A 23,465-nucleotide genomic window follows, 5' to 3' on the forward strand; every position below is an offset into this window, starting at 1 on the left:
ATTTTAAAATGACATAATACAGGGAAGATATTTGCTATCATCAACTTTCCTTGCATTGTTATAGTTACTAAACAATGATTTTTCTTATAAGTACCCTCATCTTTTTTATGGGATCATTTGTAATATTGAAAAGCTGGAAATAATATAAGAGTCCAAGGACTGACAGTTGGACAAATACTCTGTAATTAAAAACAGATAAGCATAAACAACACACTTTATGCTCCACCTGAGGAAGATGGGTCGATATTGGGGAAGCTTGGAATGTTCCTACTCATGACCACATAATGTGAGCCCAGGTCTACAGGGATGCAGAGGTAACATAGGCTCCTAAGCTGAATATGGGCCCCTGACCAAATCAAATCGATGGGGTTTACAGTCAACAATATTTATACCAATTTCCATATTAGGGAGGTACTCTCTTCCCTGATCTAGCTTTCTGGTCCTTTTCCAGCCATGACATCATCTCCCCAGACAGTAACTTGGATCTACCTGCATATCAGATTTCAGGCTCAGGGAAAAAAAAAAACTAGTATAGCCACAGACACTTTGGAATATGAATAAAACAACCTACTAGCTATCTATAAAATGAAGGACCCCCCCAACTCTTCATCTGTACTATTCCAGTCTTTAGGTACATAATTGTTCAACAATTTTTTTGGCTTTGTATGTTAACTCTCTTTTCAGCCACCGGGTTCCAGATGGCCGCATGATGCTGACCAGACTTCCCTGGACAGACAACCCCACCAATGTGTCCTGGAACCCTGCTTCCCCAGAACCCCACCCTACTAGGCAAAGAGAGAGGCAGGCTGGGAGTATGGAAAGAACAGTCAATGCCCATGTTTAGCGGGGAAGCAATTACAGAAGCCAGACCTTCCACTTTCTGCATCCCACAATAACCTTGGGTTCATCCATACTCCCAGACGGTTAAATAGGAAAGCTATCAAGGGAGGGGATGAGATACAGAGTTGTGGTGATGGGAACTGTGTGGAGTTGTACCCCTCTTATCCTATGGTTTTATCAATGTTTCCTTTTTATATAAATAAATAAACAGATAAGCACACGTTATGAAAAACACAAAATCAGGGGGGAGTCGGGTGGTAGCTCAGCGGGGTAAGCCTATGTAGCGCGAAACACAAGAACTGGCATAAGGATCCCCCAGATCCCCATCTCAGGGGAGATGCTTCCAAGCGGTGAACCAGGTCTGCACATGTGTATCTTTCTCTCCCCTTCTCTGCCTTCCTCTCCTCTCTCCATTTCTTTCTATCCAACATTAATGACATAAATAACAACAATAACTAAAATAATAAAACAACAAGGACAACAAAAGGGAATAAATAAATAAAAATCTTAGAGAGAGAGAGAGAACCAGGGGGCTGGGCAGTAGTGCAGTGACTTAAGTAAATATGGCACCAAGTGCAAGGACCAGAGTAAGGATCTGGGTTTGAGCCCCCATCTCCCCACTAGTGGGGGGAGGGTTGCTTCACAGGTAGTGAAGCAGATCTGGAGGTGTCTATCTTTCTCTCCCCCTCTTCCCCTCCTCTCTCGATTTTATCTGTCCTATCCAACAACAACAGCGCCCACAATAACAACAACAACAAGGGCAACATAATGGGGAAAATGGCTGCCAGGAGCAGTGGATTTGTAGTGCAGACACCAAGCTCTAGTTTGATGAAAGAAAGAAAGAAAGAAAGAAAGAAAGAAAGAAAGAAAGAAAGAAAGAAAGAGAAATAAAGAGACAAAATCATACCATTTCTAATAGTATGGATGGATCTAGAGGGTATTGTGCTGAGTGAACTAAGTCAGATAAAACAAGACGAACACTATATGTTTTGAGTTATATATAATATATGGAGAAAACAAAGAAATTGATAAGTTTAATAAAACAAACTTTAGGACTATGGTTAGTTAGTAGTTGTCTGAAGGGAAAGCAGGACCTGGATAGAAAAAGCAGAATAAAAGAAACAAACGTATAGTGAAAGGTATTTCTTTCATTCTTTCTTTTTTCTTAAATTTATTTCTTTATTGGGGAATTAATGTTTTACATTCAACAGTAAATACAATAGTTTGTACATGCATAACATTCCCCAGATTCCCATTTACCAATACAACCCCCACTTTCTTTTTTTTTTTATTTAAGAAAGGATACATTAAAAAAGACATAGGATAAGAGGGGTACAGTTGCACACAATTCCCACCACCCGATCTCCATATCCCATGCCCTCCCCTGATAGCTTTCCCATTCTCTATCCCTCTGGGAGTATGGACCCAGGGTAGTTGTGGGTTACAGAAGGTGGAAGGTCTGGCTTCTGTAATTGCTTTCTTGCAGAACATGGGCATTGACTGGTCAGTCCATACTCCCAGTCTGCCTCTCTCTTTCCCTAGTAAAGTGGGTCTCTAGAGAAGTGGAGCTCCAGTACACACTGGTGGGGTTGTCTATCCAGGGAAATCTAGTTGGCATCATGCTAGCATCTGGAACCTCGTGGCTGAAAAGAGAGTTAACATACAAAGCCAAAAAAATTGTTGAACAATCATGGACCTAAAGGCTAGAATAGTGCAGATGAAGTGTTGGAGGGTACTCACTGCAAACTCTAGTGTACTACTGCTTTCAGGTATATATTTTTCCCTAGTTTATGGGCACATGTGAACATATGCTAGACCTCTACTATATCTAGGTTTGGGGACTTCATTGGGGAGTGGAGCACCTGGAATGGAATTAGAGAATACCATGGAAGGAAAGGTCTCACTCAAATGATGAAGCTGAAGGGTTGTCATTCCACACCTGAAGTCTCTGGACACAGTCTGAAGTGAACAATGCTGGGGTGGCACTCATTGCATTGATTGGGTTGCGATCGCGGATGCAATATTATTTGATTTAAATTGAGAGAAGCATGCAGGAAAGTGGGCCCCACCCTAAGGTTCCAGGAATGGGGGAAATATAGGCTCTATAGAGGAAACAGGATGTTCCTGATATGGTAGTACACTTAGAAAAACCCAAAAGTCCAGCAGAAAACTACTGGAAGTTATAAGGCAATATAGCAAGGCATCAGGCTACAAAATCAATGTACAAAATCAGTGGCATTTCTGTATGCAAACACTAAAACTGAAGAAGAAGACACTCAGAAATCACCGCCATTCATTGTTGCAACAAAATCAATAAAATACCTAGGAATAAAGTTGACCAAAGAAGTGAAAGACTTGTATACTGAAAACTATGAGTCACTACTCAAGGAAATAGAAACTGATACAAAGAAATGGAAAGACATCCCATGCTCATGGATTGGAAGAATAAATATCATCAAAATTAATATTCTCCCCAGAGCAATATATAAATTTAATGTGATACCTATCAGAGTTCCACCAGGCTTCTTTAAGAGAGTAGAACAAAGAACGACAATCATTTATCTGGAACCAGAAAACACCTAGAATTGCCAAAACCATCTTGAGGAAAAGAAACAGACATGGAGGCATCACACTCCCAGATCTCAAACTATATTATAGGGCCATCATCATCAAAACAGCCTGGTACTGGAACAAAACTAGGCATACAGACCAGTGGAACAGAATTGAAAGCCAAGAACTAAAACCCCACACCTATGGACATCTAATTTTTGATAAGAGGGCCCAAAGTATTAAATGGAGGAAGGAGGCTCTCTTCAATAAATGGTGCTGGGAAAACTGGGTTGAAACATGCAGAAGAATGAAACTGAAACACCTTATCTCACCAGAAGCAAAAATCAACTCCAAATGGATCAAGGACCTGGATGTTAGAACAAAAACTATCACATACTTAGAGAAAAACATTGGTGGAACACTTTACCACCTAAACCTCAAGGACATCTTTGATGAAACAAAACCAATTGCAAGGAAGACTAAAGCAGAAACAAACCAATGGGACTACATCAAATTGAAAAGCTTCTGCACAGCCAAATAAACTATCACACAAACAAATAGACCCCTCATAGAATGGGAGAAGATCTTCACATGCCATACATCAGAGAAGAGACTATTCACCAAAATATACAAAAAGCTCAGCAAACTTAGCACCAAAAAAGCAAATGACCCCATCCAAAAATGGGCAGAGGATATGAACAGAACATTTACTTCAGAGTAGATCCAAAAGGCTAACAAACACATGGAAAACTGCTCCAGGTCACTGATTTTCAGAGAAATGTAAATAAAGACAACATTGAGATACCACCTCACTCCTGTGAGAATGGCATACATCAAAAAGGACAGCAGCAACAAATGTTGGAGAGGCTGTGGGGACAGAGGAACCCTTCTGCACTGCTGGTGGGAATGTAAATTGGTGCAACCTCTCTTGAGAGCAGTCTGGAGAATTCTCACAAGGCTAGACATGGACCTTCCATATGACACAGTAATTCCTCACCTGGGGATATACCCCAAGGAATCCATAACACCCAACAAAAAGATATGTGTACTCCTTTGTTCATAGTAGCACAATTCATAATAGTTAAAACTTGGAAGCAACCCAGGTACCCAACAACAGATGAATGCTTGAGAAAGCTGTGGTATATATACACAATGGAATACTATGCAGCTATTAAGAACAGTGAACCCACCTTCTCTGACCATCTTGGAAGGAGCTAGAAGGAATTATGTTAAGTTAGCTAAGTCACAAAGATAAAGATGAGTATGGGATGAACCCACTCATCAACATAAGTTGAGAAAGAATAACAGAAAGGGAAACTAAAAGCAGGATCTGATTAATTCTAGAGTAGGGTACCAAAGTAAAAACCCGGTGGTGAGGGGGAAGGTTGGACATTTGGCTTCCCAGGGCAGTGGGCGATTGGGATGGGTGGGTGGTGGGAACGTAGTCTTTTGGTGGTGGGAATGGTGTTTATGTACACTCCAATTAAATTGCAGTCATATAAATGACTATTTAATTAATATGAGAGGGGAAAAATTGATTGTATGTCTCAAACTTTTTAAAAACACAGACTAAGTCATTTTAATTCATAGGCTTCGTCTTTGATATGTTGACTCTCTCAAAAGTTTAGACCAGGGAGAACAGAAGTAACCGGTGGCACAGTATATACAAGATGTTGGGTATTGTACAGCAAATCCTCACAAAGGGACCTTTCAAAGTTAACCCAATTACCAAATAATGTGATGATAATAATAACTATCCATTGTCTTCTTGAACCCTAAGACAGCAGGAACTTCACATTTCCACTAAAGAGCCTATATTTACCCCAGTCCTGGAACCTTAGGGTGTGCGCACTTTACTGCATGCTTCTCTCAATTCATATCAAATAATATTACATCCACCAATCACAACCTAATCAATGCAACGAGTGCCACCTCAGCATGCTTCACTTCAGACTGTGTCCAGAGACTTCAAGTGTGGAATGACAACCCTTCAGCTTCATTACTCAGGCGAGACTTTTCCTTTCATAGTATTCTCTAATTCCATTCCAGGTTTTTCACTTCCTAACAAAGTCCCAGAACCTAGATATAGACCAGGTCTCCTGAGACAGAGCATATGTTCACACATATCCATAAACTAGGGCAAAATATTTACCTGAAAGCAAAAGTATATAATAGTCTACAGTGAGTACCCCCCAACACTTCATCTGCACTCTTCCAGCCTTTAGGTCCATCAATGTTCAACAATTTGTTTGGCTTTGTATGTTAACTCTCTTTAGCCACCAGGTACCAGATGCCAGCATTATGCTGACCAGACTTCCCTGGAAAGAGGACCCCACCAGTGTGTCCTGGAGCTCTGCTTCCCCAGAGACCTAACCTACTAGGGAAAGGGAGAGGCAGGCTGGGAGTATGGATCAACCAGTCAATGCCCATGTTTAGCAGGGAAGCAATCACAGAAGCCAGACCTTCCACCTTCTGCATCCCACAATCACCTTGCATCCATACTCCCATAGGGATAAGAATAGGAAAGCTATCAGGGGAGGGGATGGGAAATAGAGATCTGGTGATGGGAATTGTGTGGAGTTGTACCCCTCCTACCCTACAGTTTTGTTAATGTCTCCTTTTTAAAATAAATAAATAAATAAATACAAAAAATTATTTATAAAATGGAAATATTGACAAGACTATAGGATGAGAGGGATATATTTATACACAATGCTTACCCCTAGAGCTCCATATCCACCCACCCTCCCCTGATAGCTTTCCCATTCTTTATCTCTCTGATAGTATGGACCCAGGATCATTGTGAGGTATGGAAGGTTCTGGCTTCTATAATTGCTTCCCCACTGAATATGTGTGTTTGCAGGTTGATCCATACTCCCAGCCTGTCTGTCTCTTTCCCTAGTGGGACAGGGATCTGGACAGGTGAGATTCCAGGAGGCATCCCACTTCCCTTCTGGTAAACACTAATTGTAAAAGTAAAGGTTCATTTTAATTTTTCTTACTATATTTGTTTATTTTCTCTATATGCTACACATAATTGAAACCACATGTTACTTGTCTCTCTACCTTATATTTGCATTCAACTAGTGGCAAACTTCTTGACTCTACCACTGAAGCTATTTTGAGATTCTGAACTTTTCATTTTGCCTTTTCTAGCCGTAAAACTCCTCCTGCCAGTTAACCTTTCTCTTAACTGATTTAATACATAATATAAAATTTATGAATTTTTTTTAAATTTCACTTTCTCCCATCCATATCAGTACTCTCTAGGGCATTCTGATACTTACATCTGTATTTTTTTAAATTTATTTTATTTCTTTATTCCCTTTTGTTGCCCTTGTTGTTTTATTGTTGTAGTTATTATTGTTGTTGTTGGATAGGACAGAGAGAAATGGAGAGAGGGAGGGGAAGACAGAGAGGAGGAGAGAAAGATAGACACCTGCAGACCTGCTTCACCGCTTGTGAAGCGACTCCCCTGCAGGTGGGGAGCCGGGGTTCGAACCGGGACCCTTATGCCAGTCCTTGTGCTTTGCACCACCTTCACTTAACCTGCTGCGCCACAGCCCGACTCCCTACATTTGTATATTTATTATGGGGATTAATGGTTAACAGTAACTACAGTTGCTGATACATGTATAAAATGTCTCAGTTTTCTGAAATACTGTCTCACTCCCATACCCCAGCATGCACTAGGACCTGAAGCTTCTCTACCACGGGAATTCCTTTACTTTGGTGTAATACACCAAACTCAGTATAAGTTCTACTTTGTATTTCCCCTTTATTGTTGGTGTGCTTCTAGTTCTGCTTCTGGGATCCCTTCTGTTACATTGCTTGACATTGTGGTCTATTTACATGGTCATTCTGTTACATTGGTTCGGTCTCACTCCCCCTGCCTCTGGGAGATTTTGGTTTAGTCCTTGCCTTTTCGAGCTTCTCTCTTCTCCCTGCCCCCATCCTACATACTTCCTTGGTTCCGGACACTGTGGCCTGAGCAGAGAGAGAGGCAGGACAGAATTGTGTGGTGATTAGATTAGATTAGTTTTTTGAACCGTTTGCTTGTGAATAAAAAAATACTGCTTCTCTGCTCAGCTGTGTGTCCCTGGTCATCTGTCTCCCGCCACAAAGCTAGCTCGGCATCTGGCGTCCTGAACTTTGACTGACATATGGTGCCCAACATGGGGCACAAACCCACGACCCTGAGATTAAGAGTCTCATGCTCTACTGACTGAGCTAACATTTTATGTTCTTATTTCTTAACTTCTGTCCAAGTGTGAGATCATCTCTATTAATCCTTCTCTTTCTGATTTATGTTACTAAACATGATTCGCTCAAACTTTGCCCAAGATGAGATGAAGAAGGTGAATAGTATCATCATTCTTAATAGCTGAATAGTATTCAATTCTGTATATATACCACAACTTTATCAGCCACTTGTCTATTGTAGGACACCAAGGTTGCTTCCAGGTTTTGGCTATTACAAATTGTGATGCTATGAGCATAAGTATACGTAATTCTTTTTGTATGAACATATTTCATTCCTTAGGATATGTCTCCAGGACAGGAATTGCTAGGTCATAGGATAAGTCCATATTTAGCCTTCTGAGAGTTTTCCAGACTGCTCTCCACAGTAGCTGGACCAATTTACATTCCCACCAGGTGTATACATATATATTTTAAGCCATATAGAATATGTTTCTTCTAGGTAGGGAATTATTCAAAAGTAGACCATATATTACCTTTAAGTGTTTATGCCACACACACACATAGTAATTCCCAATAAGCATCTATCGAATATGAGCTAAAAGTAGGCAAATGTGCTAACCAGTGTAGAAGTGACATGAGAAATAGACAGCCTAAAGATAAAAGGGATCAAAAAAAGGAGGCACAGATTGAGAGAGAACCTTTGATGATGCCATTAAAAAAAAAAAAAAAAAAAGGTCATATGAGGTCAGGAAAATAACAGCAGTTTATGTAACAAACTTTCATGTGTGAGGCCCTAGAGGCTCTAGGTTCAATCCCTGGCACCACTATAAACCAGAGTTGAACCACACTTAAAAAGCCATATAAAGAAGATGAAAATTTTGGAAGGAGAAGTAAGAAGATGCTAAAATGATAAAAATTAAAAAAGTATTCCATGAGGACAAATAGAATAAGATGGATAAGTAAAACTAAAATATCTTGAGGGCAGAGAAATGAAGAAAAGAGACCATGTATATTGACAAGGAATCACTAATGAAATTAGCATGTCTTAATAGCAGAGGGTGGAAAAAGGAGTATCTAAAACAAAAGTAAATAAGGTGAAATTATTTAATAATGAATTAAAGGAAGGGAAATTTAAAGCAAATTAAACAACAAAATCACAATACTAGAATTCACAAGAAAACTACAATTAGGAAACTCATACCTTTAAATGGTGAATCATTTGTTTGATAAAATATGAGATTTGCTGAAGCACTAATTTAACATTGTCAGTGAGCACCATAAGGTCCATGTTGGCCTTCCACATAGCTAAAAAGATTTCCACATGCTGCTCCAAGAAAACTGACAGATTTTCTTTTTTTAAAAAATTATCTTTATTTATTTATTACATAGAGACAGCCAGAAAATTTAGAGTGAAGGGGATGATAGAGAGGGAGAAAGAGAGAGAGACTCCGGCAACAGTGCTTCACCACTCACAAAGCTTTACCCCTGCAGGTGGGGACCAGATTTTCTGTGGGTCAGACCAGCCTGGTGTTTATGAGAGCAGAGCACAGCTGCTACATGAAAAACAGCAACTTCATTTAGTGGAACCTTATCTGAAGAATTTGTCAAGGTTTCTTGAGGGAGTCAGACAGAGTCTGTGCCTCCAGTAGTTCCCCAGCACTTATCTCTTTACTTCTTATCCAGTACCTGCCACTTCTCAGCACCTACTTCCCTTCTGTCCCTTAAAAACCCTGCTCACCATATAAGATGGCTGTCTTTTTTTTTTAACACAAATATACCATCTTCTGAGTCCATGCAAGTGAGTTTATTAAAAAATTCACAAGTGGTGAAGCAGGGCTGCTGGTGTCTGTCTCTTTCCTTTTCTGCCTCTTCCCTCCTCAAATTCTTTTTATCTCTATCCAATATTAAATAAATAATAATATATAAAATATTAAATTTATTTTTAAAAACCTGTATTTTTGTTCTGTTTTGTTTTCTTGTTGTTTTACACAAAAATTGGTCTCTTGACTAATTGGCTCTATGAGTGGCAAATGGTGAGCCTTCTTTTGCTAACAATTCTATCTCTTTTTATCAAAATAATAGACAAGTATTGCTATTGTACCCAGTGCCAGAATTCTACTGGTATTGTTGTTATCATCAAGGAAACAACAATTCACCATGCGACTATAGCTGTAACAAGAGTCAAATCTGAAATATAAAATGTTTTATTGTTCTGTTAGAATACTCTAAATGACTACTGGTTTCCACTGGTGTCTTATAGTTGTTTTATTAGACAAGGGAAAAAAATGGGAGAGAAACACCATGGGTAGATGTCTTAAATATTGTCAGAGCAGGTGACATTTATGTGATGTGACCTACCTTGAATTTTCTTGAAATCCTGACAGTAGGATTTTAAATTGTTCACACAATTTAAAAAGTAACTTAAAAATACCAAGTTACCTACAACCTTAGACCAGACAGATCATAATTATCTGTTCCTGTCAGTAACTAAGATATTGTCATTAGTAGATAGCAGTGAATGACATATAACATAGTGAGGTCAAGTATAGTATGGTAAAGCCCAACCATGGGATTTTCAAAGAAACACAAGCTCCCAAATAACTTAGTTATAATGATGATGATATCTATTGCCTTTTTAAACTCTAAGACTGCAAGGAACCTTCCCCATTCTCTTTAAAATCCATACTGCTCCCAGTCTTAGAGCCTCTGTATTTCTTGATGTCTCTCCTCTCGACCCCCTATCCCTGTTATACTGCCTCTGCTGACCTCACCATGCCACATTATGCTATGACTGCCCTTTCACACTGGATTGCATCCAGAAGTCAAGCTTTCCAACTCCAATAATCTGATAAGACCTTTCATAACACATGGGCCTACCAAGTTCTATTTCAGATGGTGCATTCTCCAACAGAGTTACAGATCTTAGATATAGGCCAGGGCCTAGGGGACTGGGTACTTGAATGCCTTTATCCATAAGTTAAGGCAACTATATACCTCAAAGTAAAAGTGCTTAGTCCGCAGTGATTAGAATCAGACCTAATAAACCTGGAAATCTAGAAGAAAGGCCTAAAGAAGGCATCATAAATGTCCAATTTATTACTTGGGCTTAGACATATTCCTCTCCTATCCCCTACTTCACTTCCCTCAATCACTCTATCTACTCAACTAACTATATAAAAGAAAGTAAGATATACCTCTAATCTCTTCTGACAGCATCAGCATTATTGTCACCCCTTGATAATATTTAGAAGAAACACTGTACAATTGGCCAAGAGATATACTAGCAAAAATATTTCTCAACTAAGTGACCAGTAATGTCCTATGAAAACCTTTACTAGAGTCATCAAACAAGTAAATGCAATAAAACTCGAGGTTATCTTATATCCCACTAAAATCCTAGATGTTTCCTTCCCAACTTGAAGCCAAAGCTCATAATATAATACTGGTTTGAATACAACAAATGACACACAACACTTTAACAACTGCAAGAAGGTCTAAACTCGTCACTTAAACGGGGGATTACAAAAGTTGGAAAAGGGCGAGAGACTGGTTCACTTGATGGCTTTTTCGGTCATCACCTGTGGCCTTCCTTAGTCAGGGAATTCTTGGATTCTTCCAAGATGGGCCTAGTCTTCTAATAGATACCTCTCTCCACCATCACTGGTCACTGCCATCAGGAACTTCCATCATAAGCCCTCTTGTGGGCTTCTTCTGGACCTTACCCTCACTATGAGTTAGCAATGGAAGAGACTACCTCACTCTCTAAAGAAAGGCTGGCTCAGTGTACTCTGTCACTTGATAGAAACTGGTCCTGAAATTACTGCAGCCTAGAATGTTACCAGCTGGGACTGTGAAATGCAAGTTCAGACTGACAGGGACTCAGAGGTTAGATAGACTCATGTACTAAATATGAATATATATGGGCCCTGGGTCAGATCATTGCGGCGGTTAATTGTATTTATGTATTTTCTTCAATTTGGGGAGCTATTCTCTGCCCTAATCCAGCTTTCTAGTCCTATTCTGAAATCTGACACCAGCTTCCTAGACAATAATTTCAGTCCATCTCCATGTTATCTATCAAGTTCAAACAAAAGTACTAAATCCAAGAAAACCAAGGAACACAATGAAAATAGACTTCCTAGCATCTTCCCACCCTAAGATTTATATTCTCATCTGTTCTATTCCTACTTTTTGTTTCCTGTTTATTAAACATTATCTTCTGCTTAATATCTTACTGCCTTTCAGCCATCAAGTTATAGATGCTACTATAATTTCATCCTGACCTCCCTGCGCAGATGAGCTTACCAATGAGTCCTGGATCCTCACCTCTCCAGAGCCCTACCCTACTAGGGAAATATAGAAAAAAGCTGGGGGGGTTGGTATGGATCAATAGGACTTCCAACATCCACGTTCAGCAGCTAATCACAGAAGCCTGAACTTCCACATTCTGTACTCCTAAAGACTTTTTGCCCATTCTCCCAGAAAGGGAGAAATATTAGGGGAAGAAGACCAGGAAGCTCTGAACTCCAACTCTATTAGGACCAGGAGAGAGAAAAGGAACAAAGGAAGGGCATTCAGAAGTAGCAACAGGTGTAGGTGTGACTTAGAAAAAAAGAGAAGGCAGGACCATAAGAGAAATGGGCAAATAAATATAAATATAGATAGACAGTTATAGAAATAATAGTCCACCCATATGTGTGATCTTGGGAGAACTACAGTTTCTAATGGAGAGCATGGGGAAACTGAACTCTGGTTATAGCAACAGTGTGGAATTATACCCCTGTTAATTTATAATTTTGTTAATCCATATTAAATCACTAACAACAACAACAAAACTCTTCCAATGGAGTTTAATTAGTCACTTTCATTGATCTTGGAGGAATTTTGGAGAGAACAATAAAAGTCAAATGACTAGAGGCTAAAAATAAATAAATAAAATCTAAGAAACTGCATTTCCACTTGTGGTTTGCAGTTGCCTCAGATGTTTAGTATCCAGGCTCTTCAACAGAGGTCAGTCAAAACACATAGTTCAACACTAGTCAGGCACAGGGTAGCCATCTGGCAAATGGACACTCCTGCAATGCTGAATCACCTATGTGAAGGGACATTATGGTGTTAGTTATGATGGGCCTCAAAAGCCTAATCGGACTTTCTTTGCTTGTTTTATAATTAAACATTTCATTGCTTTGTAGTCACATTATTATCTAAAAAAATAATAATAACACATCAAATCAAATTGTAAGTATATTCGAAATAATATCCTTTAACACTTGCCTTTTGAAATTTATTATTACTAGAATTATATTTCTGAATATATGTGTATGTGTGTATGTGTGACATTTTCTTACCACTACCAGAGCTTCCTGACTTCAAGCAAGATTTACTCAGATAGAAAAAAAGGCAGAGGCCAAACCATGGAAAAACATACCACTGCAAGGAAGCTTTCTCTACTATTTTTGGGTCAGGGTTATGTTTGTGAAAAAACAGACACACTGTCCATGTAATCTATATTGTCAGCTTTGTGGCAGTGACTTTTAATAAAGAATATAATTAGTGCTGGGTGGTGGCACATCTGGTTAAGTGCACATGCTACAATGTACAAGGACCCAGTTTCAAGCCCCAGGTCAAACCTCCCTGTCTGCAGGGGGAAAGCTTTGTGAGTGGTGAAGCATTGTTGCAGGTGTCTCTGTCTTTCTCCCTCTCTATCACGCCATTCCCTCTCGATTTCTGGCTATTACTATCTAATTAATAAATAAAAGTAATACAAATTAAATAATATAATCAATGTTTTAACATAATACATCAATATTTATATAAATATTAAATAATATTTAATAATAAAATATTTTAAATATATACATAATGTAGAAATAACTCACAGAAGGGACCAATCTCCTTTATATCAAAACATTTCTCCTTGTCATTACTGGACAGTGTTTACAATGATTTCAGACTACACAATATAAAAATAACCAAGTTTTTGTTGAGAGGCTATTCATGGAAAAAACATAATAGTGTATAATTATTCTAACAAGAAAAACAATAAGCTATCATTGTAGCACACAGAAAATCAATTTGTCCCACTGATATATTTATTTCAAATATGAAAGAAACACCTACCTAAACTTATACATTTGAAAATCAGAAAGGTTTTTCAAATTTTTAATCCATAGGTCCATCTACTTTATATTTCTCAATTATTATATAAAGATAATTAAGTAGTCTTATAAAATAAGGCAAATTTGTTATTGCTCTGATTTGTAGTTCAAATCATAAAATAGATGGCTTTTTTGGTAAGGAAAACCCATATAATATGTTTTCTTCCTCCTCTCCCCTCCCCCTTTCTTTTTCTTTTCTTTCTTTTTTTTTTTTTGTTTTTCCCCTGCAGGATAACCGCTGGGGCTTGACGCCTGTATGAATCCATTGCTCTTGTGGCTATCCCCCCCCCCCCGATTTTTTTGATAAGACAGAGAGAAATTGAGAGGGGAGGGGATGATAGATAAGGGGGAATAAAGACAGACACTTGCAGACCTGCTTCCCCACTTGTGAAGTGACCCTCCTGCAGGTGGGAAACTGTGGCCTCCAACCAGAACCCTTGCATGTGTTCTTGAGCTTCACACTATGTGAGCTTAATCCTTTGTGCCACTGCTGGGTTCCTGCATGTTTTATTCCCTTTGTCATGTAGACCAAAACATTTAAAAAAAATTTTTTTTTGGCTAACACATTAAATGTGTAAATGTTTTACCTCAAAATGTGAAACAAACCATATGTAAAAAGATCCCTTATTTAAAAGTCAAAAACAAGAAACAAAATTCAGAGATAATATACATTCCAGTTTTTTTTGGAAAGACTTGCACTGTGAAGCCCTAGATAAACTGCTATAAAGTGAATTTCTACAACTTTCCTCTGTTCCATTTATATTTCATCATTTAAGACTATATGTTGGTGGTAAAAAGAAATTCTTTTCTATAATTTTGTCTAGTTGTGGCTCTGCATAATATAAAAAAACAGATGCTTTAAGTAATAGTTGAGCCTGGGGGTTGGGCTAAGCAGCTGTTGCAGGCAAGCAAGCAGGAAAAGAAATACAAAGACATTATTAGCAGGACTTAATAAAGTACAGACGGTGAGGGAGAGCACAAATTGAAACCTGGATTGGACATGGTATATTGGACGAAAGCAAAGGACTCCTGGGAGGGAGGTGGTGGGAAGCTAGGAAGCAAATTTTGGCGGTATGCATATGTCAATACTTTCACTGTATGGCACAAACCCTCTCGATATAAATTTAAAAAATAAGAGAAAAAAGTAATACAAAAGCAAAATGTAGCAGTTAGCCTTGACCACCACAGATGCAATTAGGCACATTCTATTTTCATATATATATATGAACTACATAATTATTTTATATAATTTATTTATTAATGAGGAAGCTGAGAGAGGGAGAGAGGGAGAGGGAGAGAGGGAGAGGGAGAGGGAGAGGGAGAGGGAGAGGGAGAGGGAGAGGGAGAGGGAGAGGGAGAGGGAGAGGGAGAGGGAGAGGGAGAGGGAGAGGGAGAGGGAGAGGGAGAGGGAGAGGGAGAGGGAGAGGGAGAGAAAAAATGAACCATTCACTTTGGTACATGTGCTACTGGGTAGTGGGGGTGGTGAACTCAGGACCTCATGCTTGAGAATCCAATGCTTTTATCCACTGCACCACCTTCCAGACCACAGCACATTTTATTTTCCATATTAGGCATCTTACTTTACTGGCCTTGTGGTCTACTTATCTGCTGCTGCTTTCTCAGTGAAGTTCAGTCTGACCTTCCTCATCCAATTCTTTGTTTTCACTTACTTGACCTTCTACTTAACCACCTGCACAATCTCAAACTCCTGCATATTTAATCCCTCTGCAGATTCTCATTCCTTCTATTCTTCTACTCCTTCTATTCTATTCTTCTATTCTATTCTATTCTATTCTCAGTCTTTCTATTCTATGTCAATCCCCAGATTCGGAGTGTCTCAACCTGAATTCATTTGTGTGTCCCTTCAGTCATTTATCATCTCTATGAATCTCTATCTCTTAATAATAAAATGCATATAACAAATAGCTAAACTGACCTGAAAATAAAAAATATATACATTTAGTGTTCCATGTAATAAGTAAACTTCAAGGATTATTTTCATAAAGCTTAGGACAGTATAATAAACAAAATGATAAAAAAAGGAATCTATGGAACTTGAGAAAAGAGCATTTGAAGTTTTTAGTTGCATTCAATTTTTAATTATATAGCTATTTTGAAATAATTTTGTGGGGCAGAAAGTGAACTGCTTCCAAATGGCCCACTACTCGTTGATAAATACTTCTCAGACAACTTCGACCCCATTCTCACAAATTCTACTGCAAACACGTTCAAACATCTGTAATGAGAAAAATGTGGTGTGGGTGGAACTAAGAAATAGCTTATATATATAACTGCTAAATTTAAGTCTGAGAAAATATTGTAGCAGCTGAGAAAAATAGAGTTGGAGATATAAAAGAAATAAAGAACACAGTTCCATCTATTTTAAAACAAATTTATTTAAACTGAAACTAAACTAAATCTGGATTCAGTATAAGAGATTATCAGAGTTCAAAATTCAGTGTGGCCTTCTCACTTCACTTTAGCTTGAACATACAATATTCCTGTTCTGTGGCTATCATTGTCATCGACACTTACCGATTGTGAGAATGTTGAATTGTTTAGCATTTTAAACAAGTGATATGCCATTTATTTCACAATGAGTTGTTACTATGATGAGTTTTGAATCTTCTGATCCTAACTATAGAATATAACATCCTCAAATTCACTAACTTTTATTTTCTAAAGTCCTATTTCAAGGATGTGTCTTAGAATCTTTGCCTACAGAAAGTGAATTTGGGTCAAAACTGGATTATTCTGTATGAAAAAGAAGATTCATTTATAAGTTATTACATGGGGGTAGAAGAAAGGGTTTGCACTCAGGGAAATAATTCAACAGAATTATTTCATTTTTTAGCCTTTTGGTTCTATCCCCAGAACTATATATACTACAGTGTTATTTTTTTCTTTTTCTGTTAATTTTTCTTATTTTTGTGTCATGAAACATCTTCTATCTCATATGTAATGAAATTAATCTATAAAAATGAGCTAAGGAGAAGTAAACATTTTCTATATATAAACAGATTTTCAGATGAATGGAATGGAATTAAGAATTAAGAAATTATCTTCACACATACTGACAGTTAAGCTAAAACAACTAATTAATGCTCAGAAATTAAATGAAAAAAGAAACTTTAAATAAGTGGTGTCAGGAAAACTAAGTAGATGAATAGAAGATAAAGAAACAGGACCACCACATGTCACCCTGAACAAAGCCAACTCAAAACTGACCAGAGACCTAGATATTAGACTAAACCATAAAATTCATAGAAGAAAATATCAGAAGGATGTTACATGAGGTTTACTTTGAAAATTATTTTGAAGAACCAAGTAAAACCAAGGAAAACAAAAGTAAAAAATAAATAAATAAATAAATCAGTGAGGTCACATCAAACTGAAAAGCTTCTGTTCTGCAAAAGAAATCTTTACCTATTGAATGGGAGGAGATATTCACATACCATTCATTAGATAAATGACTAATAGTGAAAATGTATCAGTAATTCATATAATTCAGAAAAAAGGAAAACAATTTCATTAAAAGTGGAGGAAAGATGTGAACAGACTAGATTTATATGGTCAAAAGTCATCTGAAAATTGTAGATGAGGTGTTGGTATGCTTTATGTAAATGTAAAAGTGATTTATGTAAATAGACCAAAGCTTTGAATGGGAACGAATCAATCCCTATATACGCATATGGTTAAGCAGAAGCCAGGGGGAGCTGGCATACTATCCAACATCTCCCCCTTTCTTTTTAACTATTTGCCATAGTTTCAGGAGTGCAGGGCACTTTGTGAGGCAGGGAGACTGATAAGAGGCACACTTTTTGGGGTTCTACTGTCCCTCCTTGCTCAACCTCTCCATAGAGAGAGAGACTAACAGGATTGACACACCCCTCAGGCTCAAGCCCTTCCAAGCTCAACCATATCCTCACAATTCCCCAACATCTCCCTCTTACTTAATGGCCATATATAACTGTGTCAATGTCTGTAAAAGGCTTCATCTCTGTCAGGGGAATAGCAGTGTGTGAGGGAATACATTCAAGATAATGAGCTACAACCTCACCTCTGTGAGAATAGTCTACTCCATAAAAGACAGAAACCATGGACTGTGAGCTCAGACTGACAGGGTCTCAGAGGTTCCACAGGCTCCTGTGCTAAATATGAATAGATATGGGCCCTAGATCAGATAAATGGGGTTAAAAATTCATGGTATTTTGTTGGTATGCTTTTAAAAACCCCTTCTGTTTCATTTGGTTTAAATCCCCCCTGCTTAACACTATTCTATTTACATAACCACTTCATTCTATTTACATAACCGCTGTTAACAAGCACCACCCTCCCTCCAGGGCACTGGTGGTTCAGTGATAGGATTCTCGCCTGCTCCGCCCCCTCCTTGTCACACTCTGATTTTCACCAGTCACTTTTCTCTCCACCCTCTCTATGTCACATCCTGTTTCCACCCTACTTGGCAAGTATATATAAAGACAGCATTGTGAGTTTTACGGTACCTTAAGTTTATCTTAGCTTGGTTTAGATTGTGCTGCGTCCTGCATGAATAAAGAGATACTGCCTACAGCTCAACCATGAGTCCCTGGTCGTCTGTTACCCACCTGTGAAGCCAGCCCGGCGAAAACAACAGTATTTTTATACTTTCCTCATATTTGGGAGTTATTCTCTGTTCTAATCAAGCTTTCTAGTCCTAATTTCAACTCCACCGTTTTCCATGTTAGCTATCTGGCTCAGACAAAAATTACTAAAGTCATGGGCCCCTTGGAACATACCTAAAATGGGCTTAGCTTCTTTACACACAAAGACCTCCAATATCATCTGAGCTATTCCTTTCTTTGAGTTCCTATTTATTAAATGATTCATCTTGCTTTATATCTTACTGCTTTTCAGCCACCAAGTTGTAGACACTGCTATGATGCCATCCTTCTTCTATGGACAGACAAGCTCACCAATGTGTCCCTATGTTTGACATACCCAGAGCCCTGTCCCACAAGGGAAAGATAGAAACCGGTTGAGGATCTGGATGAACCTGCCAATGCCCATGTCCAGCAAAGAAGCAAATACAAAAGCTAGACCTTCCACCTTCTGCACCCCATAAAGATCTTTACTCCCAGGGGGATAAATAATAGGGAAGCTTCCAATGGAGGGGATGGGACATGGAGATCTGGTGGTGGGAATTATGTGGAATTGTATCCCTGTTATCTTACAATTCTGTTAATCATTACTAAGTCACTAATAAAAATAATAAATATAATTTTCTATGTGTGAGTAAAAGCACAGAAATGAATGCTGGAGGTGATGCAGATGGAAAGAACAACTTTCATACTATTGGTGAGAATAGAAATTGGTCCAACCCTTGTTCAAATATTTTGGAGTGGGCCAGGTGGTAGCACACCGGGTTAAGCACACACATTTTAGTGCACAGGGGGGCAGGTTCAAGCCCCTGGTCCCCATCTGCAGGTGTAAAGTTTTACAAGTGGTGAAGCAGGGCTGCAGTTGTCTCTCTGTCTTTCTCCCTCCCTATTCCCGCTCCCCACTCAGTTTCTCTTTGTCTCTATCCAATAATAAATAAAAATGTTTTTAAAACTATTTTAGAATTTCCTCAAGACATTAAAATTAGCCTACTATATTATCAGACAATTTCTCTATCATGGATCTATAGAAAGTATATAAAATGCTTCTCTGAAGTTATATATGAACACCTGTGTTCATGGCAGCACGTTTTGTAATAGCCAAACTTTAGAACCATCTCAAATGTCCAACAATAAATGAATGATTAAGGCAGTTGTAGTATATATACACAACCAAGTACTACTCATCTACACGAAATTATTAAGACATCTGTCTGCTACATGCTTGGTGGAACTGGAGGGAATCATTCTGAGTGAAATAAAGCAATCAATGAAGGATAAAGACAGGATAATCTCGCTTATAGGTAAGGTCAAAGAAACAAAGAAAAGGACAATACAAGGTGAAGCCTCAATTGACAGTGACCTATCTCTGCAGATCCAGGGATATAGAAGGGGAAAGAGCAGTGCTAAGGAAAGCGAGAAAGAAATCTGTGTCCTGCCGTGGAGTAATAGAACAATTTTGTGGAGTGAAGAGATTTACTGAAACTTGTCTTTGTAAAATTTCTAAATTATATGTGCTGCATTATTTCATTTAAAACATTATAGACAGGGAGGTAGCTAAGCTATAGATCATAGGAATTGCATATATGAGGTTTGGAGTTCAATTCTCAGTGAAGCACACTACATATGTGATGTTTTGATTCTCTCTACCATTAAATAAATACATGCTCTAAGAACTTATTTTCTGGCAGCAGTGATGGCACACCATGTTGAGAACACACTTGGGTTCCAGCCCCCTACTCTCCCTGCATGAAGAAGCTCTGCAGGCACCTCTCTCTCTCTCTCTCTCTCTCTCTCTCTCCCTCTGTCTCTCTTTCTCTCTACCATGCCTTTCAGAGAAACTTAATATTTCATAGATACAATAAATGTGTCTAAACCATTATAAACTTCACATACAGTTTTTCAATCTCTATCTATCTCTCTATCTCTAACTCTATCACTATCTCTCCTTTCCCTTAAATTTTCTTTCAGCCTTATCACATAAAGAAAAATTATTTCCAATGAAAATTCTAAATTGGTCTATCACATTGTAATTACATTGAAAATTTACTGTAATCATACACAGAGAAGATTCTTGAGGAAAGTGAAAATAGAGGTGATAACATGGTCCCTAATGTCCTATTTCAACACTTAATCAGAAACTGACATGCTTATTTGAAAAACCCCCAGGCTTACACACCATTTTCTGTGATTTGGTTCTCTTTATTTACTTATCGGGAGGTTAATGGTATATAGAACAGTTGTTGGCACCTGGGTGCAATTTCTCATCTCACCATGGTGTCTGCAAAACACTCTCGCCCCCAAATTAGTTCAATCATTGTGTACCAGGACTTGAAAGCCCCCCACCTCCACCCTCGCCATTTCCTCCTTCCTCTGAGTCTTTTGCTTTGGTGCAAAACATCAAACCAGTCCAAGTGTTACTCTGTGTTTCCCCTTTTGGTTCTAAGTTCTAGTTTCTTAAAGTCTATCCATGATGATGTCAACCCATATCTATTCTCTTTTTTTGCCCCCAGGCTTACTGCTAGGGCTCAGTGCCTGTACTAAGAAACCACTGCTCCTGGAGGCTGTTTTTCCCGTTTTGTTGCCCTTGTTGTTTTATAGTTGTCTTGGTTATTATTGTTGTTGTTATTGATGTTGCTGTTGTTAGATAGGACAGAGAGAAATGGATAGAGGTGGGGTAGACAGAGAGGGGGATAGAAAGATAGACAACTGCAGACCTGCTTCACTGCTTGTGAACCTATCCCCCTGCAGGTGGGGAGCCAGGGGCTCCAATTGGGATCCTTATGCTGGTCCTTGTGCTTCGCACCAAGTGTGCTTAACCCACTGCGCTACACCCCGATCCTCATCTCATGTAATTCTTAACATGATTTCTTCAAACTTCACCCAAGATGAGACAAGGAAAGTGAATTCATCATTCTTAATAGCTGAGTAGTATACCATTGTGTATATACACCACAACTTTCCTAGCCACTTGTCGGACACCTAGCTTGCTTCCAAATTCAGCTACTACAAACTGTGCTTCAATAAACATAGGCATACACAGATCTTTTGGGGTGAGTGTGTTTTTGCCTTAGGATATATCCTGGGAACTGCCAATTATAAAGAAGGTCCATTTCTAGCCTTCTGGTCTCCATAGTTGGGAAAATTTACATTCCTATTTCTTTTTCCCACACTACCTGTTAGTATGCGTCTAAATTCTGCTTCTAAGACCCCTTCTGTTGCATTGCATGACGTTGTAGTCTATTTACATAATCATTGTTTTCATTGGTTTAATCCCCACTGGTTAGCACGCTATTTTCCTTCTCCCCACCCCCTATCCTACATACTTCCTCTTCCTGACACTTCTGCTTCAGGAGATATAAAAGACAGGGTTTTCTAATGAAGAGAGATTAGAAGAGATTAGATTGTTGAACTGCATCCCCGCTCGTCAATAAAGATTGAACTGTGTTCCCAGCTCAACCATGAGTCCCTGGTCATTTGTTTCCCGCCTACGAAGCTACCTGGCAACTACCTGCTATTTTGCTCTTGCCTTTCAGAGAAACTGAAGATTTCATAGATACAATAAATGTGTCTAAACCATTATAAACTTTACATACAGTTTTTCACATAATTACCTTGTAAAGTCGGTCATCTCCATCATGATCATACACATCTTCTTGGCCAAAACAATAATATCATTGCTTGTATCATCCCATATTTCAATCTCAGCATCCAGTTTACACTTCACTTTCTTAAAATCAGCAACTTGCTCAGCAATCTTTTCTTTTTCTGCCTCAGGCAATTGAGTCATCTTGGCCTAAGACATGTGATAATTAGATTCATAATCATTCCACCATGTCAAAAAGCATTTTAGGAAGAAATTGTCATAAAAAGATATTTATAAAATATATTCATTAAAAAAGAGGCAAGTTACAGATTGTCTAAGTTATATGATAATAAACATTTTCTACATTTGTTTTTTTTTCATTTAAAAATATGATTATCAGTTTGCTCAAATTGCAAAGTTACATTTTAAAACAAAAATACAGAATCAGTTGTTACTTTATTTAAGTCTATCAAGTAATATAAAATAAATGTTTTCAAATCTCTATGTATAGAAACTTTGTTAAAAAATATACACTTTATATATTGTATGTATCTGAAGGTGGGAGGCTAATAAAATTTAAATTCCAAAAAAGACTATTTCTATCTGTATGTTCACAATACACAAAGTATATATTAAAAGAACAATGTTTACTGCCTCTGGCATGTGGTAAGATATATAAAAGAAGAACCAACTTACTTATTGTATAGAATCAGTAATACATAACATACTACAAGTTACTAACCTGTAAAGCTAGTTCAGAAACAGAACAGAATATTCAATCTTAACTATTGTTTATTATCTTCCTATTTTAATAAAATATTGTTTAAATTTTTAATTAAGAGTAATGGTATATAGATTCTATTTTTAAAGTCTCTACCTAAGAAACATCTGTCACTCTGGATATATTAATACTTGTGACACATAAGCTTGCACATTATAAAAAATTTCAATATTCATAGTAAACTTAAAATTGCTCAAATACTTTTATGTTTAAATATATTCCAAATTCAATACTTTGGAATGATAGTGATTTTCAGTATGACTTTGAGAAAGTCACTTAACCTTCCTGTCTTAGTTTCCACAGAAACAGAATGACAATAATTGCAACTGCTACCCACCTGCCATGCAGGGAACAGAGTCGATTATTGGGTAACATTGAGACTGACCCTGTCATGGACAAGACTCTCATCGGTTGCTCTCAATTTCCTTAATAACATCTGAATTCACATAGTGAATTAGAATTGACAGATATTTACTTCTGACTAGATAAGGGTCAAAAGTTGAGCAATAGTTTACAAAAAGTTAAGAGTCCTAGGAGTTCTGAGTGTTTCATAAGAAACAAACACAAAGATATAAATGCCTAAATGACACCTTTACTAAAGTTTTTTTCATGCTTCTGAGATTTATTTACCATGTTTTACCAATAAATTTTAATTACTACAAAATCTTCAAAATGAGACCTAGTAAATAGTTTGATTTGGGGGGATGCTG

General features: G+C 38.0%; 1 protein-coding gene across 1 annotated transcript in view; it reads right to left on the reverse strand.

The window, feature by feature from the left end:
• The window catches only part of CTNNA3 (catenin alpha 3), a 1,573,756-nt gene that overhangs the window by 123,563 nt on the left and 1,426,728 nt on the right, over window positions 1-23,465 (reverse strand). The window contains exon 15 of the mRNA XM_060193489.1: window positions 22,003-22,184. Within this exon, the coding sequence (XP_060049472.1) occupies window positions 22,003-22,184 (182 nt within the window). The remainder of the gene's footprint in view (window positions 1-22,002; window positions 22,185-23,465) is intronic.

The sequence above is a fragment of the Erinaceus europaeus genome, chromosome 1 (assembly GCF_950295315.1).
Source record: "Erinaceus europaeus chromosome 1, mEriEur2.1, whole genome shotgun sequence".
NCBI classification, from domain to species: Eukaryota; Metazoa; Chordata; class Mammalia; order Eulipotyphla; family Erinaceidae; genus Erinaceus; species Erinaceus europaeus.